We start from the raw sequence: 12,411 nt of genomic DNA, 5'->3' as shown, positions 1-12,411 counted from the left end.
TTCTGCTGCTGCAGTCACTGTGTACATACATTACATTACTGATCCTGAGTTACCTCCTGTATTATACTCCAGAGCTGCACTCACTATTCTGCTGGTGCAGTCACTGAGTACATACATTACATTACTGATCCTGAGTTACATCCTGTATTATACTCCATAGCTGCACTCACTATTCTGCTGGTGCAGTCACTGTGTACATACATTACTGATCCTGAGTTACCTCCTGTATTATACTCCAGAGCTGCACTCACTATTCTGCTGGTGCAGTCACTGTGTACATACATTACATTACTGATCCTGAGTTACATCCTGTATTATACCCCAGAGCTGCACTCACTATTCTGCTGGTGGAGTCACTGTGTACATACATTACATTACTGATCCTGAGTTACATCCTGTATTATACCCCAGAGCTGCACTCACTATTCTGCTGGTGCAGTCACTGTGTACATACATTACATTACTGATCCTGAGTTACATCCTGTATTATACTCCAGAGCTGCACTCACTATTCTGCTGGTGCAGTCACTGTGTACATACATTACATTACTGATACTGAGTTACATCCTGTATTATACTCCAGAGCTGCACTCTATTCTACTGGTGCAGTCACTGTGTACATACATTACATTACTGATCCTGAGTTACATCCTGTATTATACCCCAGAGCTGCACTCACTATTCTGCTGGTGGAGTCACTGTGTACATACATTACTGATCCTGAGTTACCTCCTGTATTATACTCCACAGCTGCACTCACTATTCTGCTGGTGCAGTCACTGTGTACATACATTACTGATCCTGAGTTACATCCTGTATTATACTCCAGAGCTGCACTCACTATTCTGCTGGTGCAGTCACTGTGTACATACATTACATTACTGATCCTGAGTTACCTCCTGAATTATACACCAGAGCTGCACTCACTATTCTGCTGGTGCAGTCACTGTGTACATACATTACATTACTGATCCTGAGTTACATCCTGTATTGTACTCCAGAGCTGCACTCACTATTCTGCTGGTGCAGTCACTGTGTACATACATTACATTATTGATCCTGAGTTACCTCCTGTATTATACTCCAGAGCTGCACTCACTATTCTGCTGGTGCAGTCACTGTGTACATACATTACATTACTGATCCTGAGTTACATCCTGTATTATACTCCAGAGCTGCACTCACTATTCTGCTGGTGCAGTCACTGAGCACATACATTACGTTACTGATCCTGAGTTACCTCCAGTATTATACTCCAGAGCTGCACTCACTATTCTGCTGGTGCAGTCACTGTGTACATACATTACATTACTGATCCTGAGTTACATCCTGTATTATACTCCAGAGCTGCACTCACTATTCTGCTGGTGCAGTCACTGTGTACATACATTACATTACTGATCCTGAGTTACCTCCTGTATTATACTCCAGAGCTGCACTCACTATTCTGCTGGTGCAGTCACTGTGTACATACTTTACATTACTGATCCTGAGTAACCTCCTGTATTATACTCTAGAGCTGCACTCACTATTCTGCTGGTGCAGTCACTGTGTAAATACATTACATTACTGATCCTGAGTTACATCCTGTATTGTACTCCAGAGCTGCACTCACTATTCTGCTGGTGCAGTCACTGTGTACATACATTACATTACTGATCCTGAGTTACCTCCTGTATTATACTCCAGAGCTGCACTCACTATTCTGCTGGTGCAGTCACTGTGTACATACATTACATTACTGATCCTGAGTTACATCCTGTATTATACTCCAGAGCTGCACTCACTATTCTGCTGGTGCAGTCACTGTGTACATACATTACATTACTGATCCTGAGTTACATCCTGTATTATACTCCAGAGCTGCACTCACTATTCTGCTGGTGCAGTCACTGTGTACATACATTACATTACTGATCCTGAGTTACATCCTGTATTATACTCCAGAGCTGCACTCACTATTCTGCTGGTGCAGTCACTGTGTACATACATTACATTACTGATCCTGAGTTACCTCCTGTATTATACTCCAGAGCTGCACTCACTATTCTGCTGGTGCAGTCACTGTGTACATACATTACATTACTGATCCTGAGTTACATCCTGTATTATACTCCAGAGCTGCACTCACTATTCTGCTGGTGCAGTCACTGTGTACATACATTACATTACTGATCCTGAGTTACCTCCTGTATTATACCCCAGAGCTGCACTCACTATTCTGCTGGTGCAGTCACTGTGTACATACATTACATTACTGATCCTGAGTTACATCCTGTATTATACTCCAGAGCTGCACTCACTATTCTGCTGGTGCAGTCACTGTGTACATACATTACTGATCCTGAGTTACCTCCTGTATTATACCCCAGAGCTGCACTCACTATTCTGCTGCTGCAGTCACTGTGTACATACATTACATTACTGATCCTGAGTTACCTCCTGTATTATACTCCAGAGCTGCACTCACTATTCTGCTGGTGCAGTCACTGAGTACATACATTACATTACTGATCCTGAGTTACATCCTGTATTATACTCCAGAGCTGCACTCACTATTCTGCTGGTGCAGTCACTGTGTACATACATTACTGATCCTGAGTTACCTCCTGTATTATACTCCAGAGCTGCACTCACTATTCTGCTGGTGCAGTCACTGTGTACATACATTACATTACTGATCCTGAGTTACATCCTGTATTATACCCCAGAGCTGCACTCACTATTCTGCTGGTGGAGTCACTGTGTACATACATTACATTACTGATCCTGAGTTACATCCTGTATTATACCCCAGAGCTGCACTCACTATTCTGCTGGTGCAGTCACTGTGTACATACATTACATTACTGATCCTGAGTTACATCCTGTATTATACTCCAGAGCTGCACTCACTATTCTGCTGGTGCAGTCACTGTGTACATACATTACATTACTGATACTGAGTTACATCCTGTATTATACTCCAGATCTGCACTCTATTCTACTGGTGCAGTCACTGTGTACATACATTACATTACTGATCCTGAGTTACATCCTGTATTATACCCCAGAGCTGCACTCACTATTCTGCTGGTGGAGTCACTGTGTACATACATTACTGATCCTGAGTTACCTCCTGTATTATACTCCACAGCTGCACTCACTATTTTGCTGGTGCAGTCACTGTGTACATACATTACTGATCCTGAGTTACATCCTGTATTATACTCCAGAGCTGCACTCACTATTCTGCTGGTGCAGTCACTGTGTACATACATTACATTACTGATCCTGAGTTACCTCCTGAATTATACACCAGAGCTGCACTCACTATTCTGCTGGTGCAGTCACTGTGTACATACATTACATTACTGATCCTGAGTTACATCCTGTATTGTACTCCAGAGCTGCACTCACTATTCTGCTGGTGCAGTCACTGTGTACATACATTACATTATTGATCCTGAGTTACCTCCTGTATTATACTCCAGAGCTGCACTCACTATTCTGCTGGTGCAGTCACTGTGTACATACATTACATTACTGATCCTGAGTTACATCCTGTATTATACTCCAGAGCTGCACTCACTATTCTGCTGGTGCAGTCACTGAGCACATACATTACATTACTGATCCTGAGTTACCTCCAGTATTATACTCCAGAGCTGCACTCACTATTCTGCTGGTGCAGTCACGGTGTATATACATTACATTACTGATCCGGAGTTACATCCTGTATTATACTCAAGAGCTGCACTCACTATTCTGCTGGTGCAGTCACTGTGTACATACATTACATTACTGATCCTGAGTTACATCCTGTATTATACTCCAGAGCAGCACTCACTATTCTGCTGGTGCAGTCACTGTGTACATACATTACATTACTGATCCTGAGTTACCTCCTGTATTATACTCCAGAGCAGCACTCACTATTCTGCTGGTGCAGTCACTGTGTACATACATTACATTATTGATCCTGAGTTACATCCTGTATTATACTCCAGAGCTGCACTCACTATTCTGCTGGTGCAGTCACTGTGTACATACATTACATTACTGATCCTGAGTTACATCCTGTATTATACTCCAGAGCTGCACTCACTATTCTGCTGGTGCAGTCACTTTGCACATACATTACATTACTGATCCTAAGTTACATCCTGTATTATACTCCAGAGCTGCACTCACTATTCTGCTGGTGCAGTCACTGTGTACATACATTACATTACTGATCCTGAGTTACCTCCTGTATTATACTCCAGAGCTGCACTCACTATTCTGCTGGTGCAGTCACTGTGTACATACATTACATTACTGATCCTGAGTTACATCCTGTATTATACTCCAGAGCTGCACTCACTATTCTGCTGGTGCAGTCACTGTGTACATACATTACATTACTGATCCTGAGTTACATCCTGTATTATACTCCAGAGCTGCACTCACTATTCTGCTGGTGCAGTCACTGTGTACATACATTACATTACTGATCCTGAGTTACCTCCTGTATTATACTCCAGAGCTGCACTCACTATTCTGCTGGTGCAGTCACTGTGTACATACATTACATTACTGATCCTGAGTTACATCCTGTATTATACTCCAGAGCTGCACTCACTATTCTGCTGGTGCAGTCACTGTGTACATACATTACATTACTGATCCTGAGTTACCTCCTGTATTATACTCCAGAGCTGCACTCACTATTCTGCTGGTGCAGTCACTGTGTACATACATTACATTACTGATCCTGAGTTACATCCTGTATTATACTCCAGAGCTGCACTCACTATTCTGCTGGTGCAGTCACTGTGTACATACATTACATTACTGATCCTGAGTTACATCCTGTATTATACTCCAGAGCTGCACTCACTATTCTGCTGGTGCAGTCACTGTGTACATACATTACATTACTGATCCTGAGTTATATCCTGTATTATACTCCAGAGCTGCACTCACTATTCTCCTGGTGCAGTCATTGTGTACATACATTACATTACTGATCCTGAGTTACATCCTGTATTATACTCCAGAGCTCCACTCGCTATTCTGCTGGTGGAGTCACTGTGTACATACATTACATTACTGATCCGGAGTTACATCCTGTATTATACTCCAGAGCTGCACTCACTATTCTGCTGGTGCAGTCACTGTGTACATACATTACATTACTGATCCTGAGTTACATCCTGTATTATACTCCAGAGCTGCACTCGCTATTCTGCTGGTGGAGTCACTGTGTACATACATTACATTACTGATCCGGAGTTACATCCTGTATTATACTCCAGAGCTGCACTCACTATTCTGCTGGTGCAGTCACTGTGTACATACATTACATTACTGATCCTGAGTTACATCCTGTATTGTACTCCAGAGCTGCACTCACTATTCTGCTGGTGGAGTCACTGTGTACATACATTACATTACTGATCCTGAGTTACATCCTGTATTATAATCCAGAGCTGCACTCACTATTCTGCTGGTGCACTCACTGTGTACATACATTACATTACTGATCCTGAGTTACATCCTGTATTATACTCCAGAGCTGCACTCACTATTCTGCTGGTGCAGTCACTGTGTACATACATTACTGATCCTGAGTTACCTCCTGTATTATACTCCAGAGCTGCACTCACTATTCTGCTTGTGCAGTCACTGTGTACATACATTACATTACTGATCCTGAGTTACCTCCTGTATTATACTCCAGAGCTGCACTCACTATTCTGCTGGTGCAGTCACTGTGTACATACATTACATTACTGATCCTGAGTTACATCCTGTATTATACCCCAGAGCTGCACTCACTATTCTGCTGGTGGAGTCACTGTGTACATACATTACTGATCCTGAGTTACCTCCTGTATTATACTCCACAGCTGCACTCACTATTCTGCTGGTGCAGTCACTGTGTACATACATTACATTACTGATCCTGAGTTACCTCCTGAATTATACACCAGAGCTGCACTCACTATTCTGCTGGTGCAGTCACTGTGTACATACATTACATTACTGATCCTGAGTTACATCCTGTATTGTACTCCAGAGCAGCACTCACTATTCTGCTGGTGCAGTCACTGTGTACATACATTACTGATCCTGAGTTACATCCTGTATTATACTCCAGAGCTGCACTCACTATTCTGCTGGTGCAGTCACTGTGTACATACATTACATTACTGATCCTGAGTTACCTCCTGTATTATATTCCAGAGCTGCACTCACTATTCTGCTTGTGCAGTCACTGTGTACATACATTACATTACTGATCCTGAGTTACATCCTGTATTACACTCCAGAGCTGCACTCACTATTCTGCTGGTGCAGTCACTGTGTACATACATTACATTACTGATCCTGAGTTACATCCTGTATTATACTCCAGAGCTGCACTCACTATTCTGCTGGTGCAGTCACTGAGCACATACATTACATTACTGATCCTGAGTTACCTCCAGTATTATACTCCAGAGCTGCACTCACTATTCTGCTGGTGCAGTCACGGTGTATATACATTACATTACTGATCCTTAGTTACATCCTGTATTATACCCCAGAGCTGCACTCACTATTCTGCTGGTGGAGTCACTGTGTACATACATTACATTAATGATCCTGAGTTACCTCCTGTATTATACTCCAGAGCTGCACTCACTATTCTGCTGGTGCAGTCACTGTGTACATACATTACATTACTGATCCTGAGTTACATCCTGTATTATACTCCAGAGCTGCACTCACTATTCTGCTGGTGCAGTCATTGAGCACATACATTACATTACTGATCCTGATTTACCTCCAGTATTATACTCCAGAGCTGCACTCACTATTCTGCTGGTGCAGTCACGGTGTATATACATTACATTACTGATCCGGATTTACATCCTGTATTATACTCAAGAGCTGCACTCACTATTCTGCTGGTACAGTCACTGTGTACATACATTACATTACTGACCCTGAGTTACATCCTGTATTATACTCCAGAGCTGCACTCACTATTCTGCTGGTGCAGTCACGGTGTATATACATTACATTACTGATCCGGATTTACATCCTGTATTATACTCCAGAGCTGCACTCACTATTCTGCTGGTGCAGTCACTGTGTACATACATTACATTACTGATCCTGAGTTACATCCTGTATTATACTCCAGAGCTGCACTCACTATTCTGCTGGTGGAGTCACTGTGTACATACATTACATTACTGATCCTGAGTTACCTCCTGTATTATACTCCAGAGCTGCACTCACTATTCTGCTGGTGCAGTCACTGTGTACATACATTACATTACTGATCCTGAGTTACCTCTTGTATTACACTCCAGAGCTGCACTCACTATTCTGCTGGTGCAGTCACTGTGTACATACATTACATTACTGATCCTGAGTTACCTCCTGTATTATACTCCAGAGCTGCACTCACTATTCTGCTGGTGCAGTCACTGTGTACATACATTACATTACTGATCCTGAGTCACCTCCTGTATTATACCCCAGAGCTGCACTCCCTATTCTGCTGGTGGAGTCACTGTGTACATACATTACATTACTGATCCTGAGTTACATCCTGTATTATACTCCAGAGCTGCACTCACTATTCTGCTGGTGCAGTCACTGTGTACATACATTACATTACTGATCCTGAGTTACCTCCTGTATTATACTCCAGAGCTGCACTCACTATTCTGCTGGTGCAGTCACTGTGTACATACATTACATTACTGATCCTGAGTTACATCCTGTATTATACTCCAGAGCTGCGCTCACTATTCTGCTGTTGCAGTCACTGTTTACATACATTACATTACTGATCCTGAGTTACATCCTGTATTATACTCCAGAGCTGCACTCACTATTCTGATGGTGCAGTCACTGTGTACATACATTACATTACTGATCCTGAGTTACATCCTGTGTTATACTCCAGAGCTGCACTCACTATTCTGCTGGTGCAGTCACTGTGTACATACATTACATTACTGATCCTGAGTTACATCCTGTATTATACTCCAGAGCTGCACTCACTATTCTGCTGGTGCAGTCACTGTGTACATACATTACATTACTGATCCTGAGTTACCTCCTGTATTATACTCCAGAGCTGCACTCACTATTCTGCTGGTGCAGTCACTGTGTACATACATTACATTACTGATCCTGAGTTACCTCCTGTATTATACTCCAGAGCTGCACTCACTATTCTGCTCGTGCAGTCACTGTGTACATACATTACATTACTGATCCTGAGTTACATCCTGTATTATACTCCAGAGCTGCACTCACTATTCTGCTGGTGCAGTCACTGTGTACATACATTACATTACTGATCCTGAGTTGCATCCTGTATTATACTCCAGAGCTGCACTCACTATTCTGCTGGTGCAGTCACTGTGTACATACATTACATTACTGATCCTGAGTTACCTCCTGTATTATACTCCAGAGCTGCACTCACTACTCTGCTGGTGCAGTCACTGTGTACATACATTACATTACTGATCCTGAGTTACCTCCTGTATTATACTCCAGAGCTGCACTCACTATTCTGCTGGTGCAGTCACTGTGTACATACATTACATTACTGATCCTGAGTTGCATCCTGTATTATACTCCAGAGCTGCACTCACTATTCTGCTGGTGCAGTCACTGTGTACATACATTACATTACTGATCCTGAGTTACCTCCTGTATTATACTCCAGAGCTGCACTCACTATTCTGCTGGTGCAGTCACTGTGTACATACATTACATTACTGATCCTGAGTTACCTCCTGTATTATACTCCAGAGCTGCACTCACTATTCTGCTGGTGCAGTCACTGTGTACATACATTACATTACTGATCCTGAGTCACCTCCTGTATTATACCCCAGAGCTGCACTCCCTATTCTGCTGGTGGAGTCACTGTGTACATACATTACATTACTGATCCTGAGTTACATCCTGTATTATACTCCAGAGCTGCACTCACTATTCTGCTGGTGCAGTCACTGTGTACATACATTACATTACTGATCCTGAGTTACATCCTGTATTATACTCCAGAGCTGCACTCACTATTCTGCTGGTCCAGTCACTGTGTACATACATTACATTACTTATTCTGTACTGATCCTGAGTTATGTCATGTACATACACGGTCACTTCACTAGCAGAACAGTGAGTGCAGCTCTGGAGTATAATACAGTAATGGAAAGGATTCCAGCAGACTGGGCCGTGTTCTTGTGGTCCTCTTTGGGCCCGGCTTGTCCTTTGCCTCTTGTATGGTCGTTGTTATCTGTCCTGATTACCCGTGGCTGTCTGTCTGTGCTCTGACTCTACATTGACCCCCGGCTGATGATACGCCCCCTTGTGCTCCCCAGTAATATTGCTGCTGCTGTCTTGTCTTCAGCAATCCTGTATCAGGAGTACAGTGACGTGGCCATAAACCGAGAGCTACAGAGGCAGAAGCGAGGAGACGCCACCGGGGAGGAAGACGATGTGTCCGCAAGTCCCAAGAGCAACCTGTCGCCCAGCAGCTCCTTCCGCTCCCAGCGCTCGTCCCGAGGCTCTACCTTCTCTCTATGGCAGGATATCCCGGATGTGAGGGGCAGCGGCCTGCTCAACACCCTGACCATCCAGGAGAGGAAACTGCAGGAGGTACCACATGTAGACAGTGTGTCCCGGCCATTATCACCTCTGTAATGTCACACAGACCTTCATGTAGGGGCAGAGCTGACTACATTTACTGCATTCAGACATCCAGAGCTGCATTCCCTATTCTGCTAGCTAGCACTGGAAAGTTAGCTCCCAGCCGCACCCTGAACAGCATAGCATCCTATGTTGTACCGCCATCTGTTGCATTACATTGTGGATGAAGTAGTAGCTTTCACACCGCTGTATTAGTCATCCAATTAAATACTGTCATTATTGTCTCCCATAATGCACCACATCAATGCAGAGCGCCACAAGGAAAGGTGAAGCCCTGCAGCACAAAGTCCCCTAGAAGCCAGCAGAATTGTGAATGCAGCTCTGGATGTGGGTTGAGCCCAAGAAAATGATGCGAGTCAGTTAATTCGTCCATATATCTGGGTGCTTGCTGATCTTTATATGTAGATAATATCATGTGCTCAACACCAGCCCAAAAATTAATTCCAAGGAACTGACGCCGGGACCACAAACCTGCTCCATGTCTCATGTCCCCGGTCTCTTCTCACCATTTGCTGGCTCCATGTCTCATGTTCCCGGTCTCTTCTCACCATTCGCTGGCTCCATGTCTCATGTTCCCGGTCTCTTCTCACCATTTGCTGGCTCCATGTCTCATGTTCCCGGTCTCTTCTCACCATTTGCTGGCTCCATGCCTCATGTTCTTGGTCTCTTCTCACCATTTGCTGGCTCCATGCCTCATGTTCTTGGTCTCTTCTCACCATTTGCTGGCTCCATGTCTCATGTTCTTGGTCTCTTCTTACCCTTTGCTGGCTCTGTCTCATGTTCCCGGTCTCTTCTCACCATTTGCTGGCTCCATGTCTCATGTTCCCGGTCTCTTCTCACCATTTGCTGGCTCCATGCCTCATGTTCTTGGTCTCTTCTTACCCTTTGCTGGCTCTGTCTCATGTTCCCGGTCTCTTCTCACCATTTGCTGGCTCCATGCCTCATGTTCTTGGTCTCTTCTCACCATTTGCTGGCTCCATGTTTCATGTTCTCGGTCTCTTCTCATCATTCATGTGTTTTTGTCTCTTCAGGCTAAATTCGAGTTGGTGACCTCAGAAGCTTCGTATGTTAATAGTTTGTCTATAGTTGTGGATCATTTTCTGAACTCCCCAGAGCTCAACGAATGTCTAGGGGCTCAGGAGAAGCAGTGGCTTTTCTCTAAACTTCCAGAAGTAAAGGAAATCAGTGAGAGGTGAGGACATTTTGAAGCTTTGCATCAACTTTTCTATTGCCCCTCACCGCCATTTCGGACAGAGTGGGGTATATGTGACTTATTTCAGATCACCACAGAGGACTGTTGTTCTCCATCCTCTGCATTCACCTTTTGTTGACTCTCCCTGGACATTTTGGTCAGTTATGCAAACTTTCTGTAAAGTTCCTGGACAGTCCCAAAAAATAGGGGACTTTTTTTCCAGCATCCATGATTTTCTTTGAGGGTGTGTGAGCCTGTATCTAGGATAGTGATGGTCATCATTTATAGATTGCAATGTCCATAGCTCCCGTCTGGCCTGTAGACCCACTTTACGTCTCCCTTTGGACTTTATATGCCCTGTCCTGGTTTAGGACCTGGAGAATCCACTGGGACAGATTGATTAACACTGGTTTTGTTTATGCCGGTCTTAAAAAATGAGATCTTTGGCGTAAAAGTTATTAAGTGATTCACGATACTTCAATTTGCTGCACTTTTAGACTGTCCTAAAGTCACAACCTTGCAGATTTGCACCAAAATTTGCTCCATTTTTCCAGTGTAAAACTTTTTGGCAAACATGGTACAAAAAAAAGTGAAACTTTTGTGCAATTAATTTACACCAAAAACGAGAACTGCTTGATAAAATTCTATCCAATTTTGACCACAAGGGGGCAGAATATTAAACATAAAGGATGGATGCTTACGTTATATGGTTGCTTCTCCCTTGCACCACGACCACAGGTTCCTGGCGGACCTGGAGGAGCGTCTGGAGGAAGACATCCTGAGATTTGACGTTTGTGACATCGTGTCGCTGCACTGTCCGGAGCTGCGGAGAGTTTACCTTCCCTACGTCACCAACCAGGCCTACCAAGAACAGACCTACCAGCGGCTGCTGTAAGTGCCACCTCCCGTCACAAGCGGCATGGCCGAGCCGAGACCTCTCCATGTACTGGACAGTGTTGTCACAAGAGATGAATTATTAGGATGATATGGTAATCACCAGCACCGGCAACACCCGGAAAGACAAAGCGCAGGCAATGGGTGAACATCAACGTTGCAGTGTGAACAGGGCTCTGTATGTGGTGTAATACGGCGCTGTATTATCGCCCCTACAGACAGGAGAACACTCGCTTTCGTGGAGTCCTGGCTAAGTTGGAAGAAGACCAGGTTTGCCAGCGGCTGCCGCTGACCTCCTTCCTCATCCTCCCTTTCCAGAGGATCATGCGTCTGAAGATGTTGGTGGAGGTAGGTGGCGGGGATCCCGGGGATGTGCTCGGTCTCTTTACACTAATGGACGCTCGGCGATCACTTCATGGCTTTTACATGATAAACTGTATGGGGACGATCGTTAATGATCGCTCGGTACGTTATCCATAGTGCCGGAGGACGGTGCTCCCGACAAGTCATCTATCATAAGAGCGTTTTGTCATTCACCTGGAGACTGCCATCTATTGCTTTCTGTTATCAGCTTGGGGAGACGCTGACTGTAGGACATATAACTGTGACATAGGAGATCATTTATTACAAGC

The 12,411-nt window shown here is 44.1% G+C and overlaps 1 protein-coding gene across 2 annotated transcripts in view; it reads left to right on the top strand.

Moving 5' to 3' along the window:
• Positions 1 to 12,411, top strand: part of ARHGEF19 (Rho guanine nucleotide exchange factor 19) — a 112,064-nt gene that overhangs the window by 70,868 nt on the left and 28,785 nt on the right. For both annotated transcript variants that reach the window (XM_073656133.1, XM_073656132.1), the window contains exons 6-9: positions 9,395 to 9,642; positions 10,725 to 10,885; positions 11,624 to 11,776; positions 11,998 to 12,127. In XM_073656133.1, coding sequence (XP_073512234.1) covers positions 9,395 to 9,642; positions 10,725 to 10,885; positions 11,624 to 11,776; positions 11,998 to 12,127 — 692 coding nt within the window. The remainder of the gene's footprint in view (positions 1 to 9,394; positions 9,643 to 10,724; positions 10,886 to 11,623; positions 11,777 to 11,997; positions 12,128 to 12,411) is intronic.

Source organism: Phyllobates terribilis, unplaced genomic scaffold, assembly GCF_046119375.1.
Source record: "Phyllobates terribilis strain yellow unplaced genomic scaffold, ASM4611937v1 Scaffold_12__6_contigs__length_324123572, whole genome shotgun sequence".
Classification (NCBI taxonomy): domain Eukaryota; kingdom Metazoa; phylum Chordata; class Amphibia; order Anura; family Dendrobatidae; genus Phyllobates; species Phyllobates terribilis.
The sequence above is the reverse complement of the archived record's forward strand: the minus strand, read 5'-3'. Positions and strand labels throughout refer to the sequence as shown.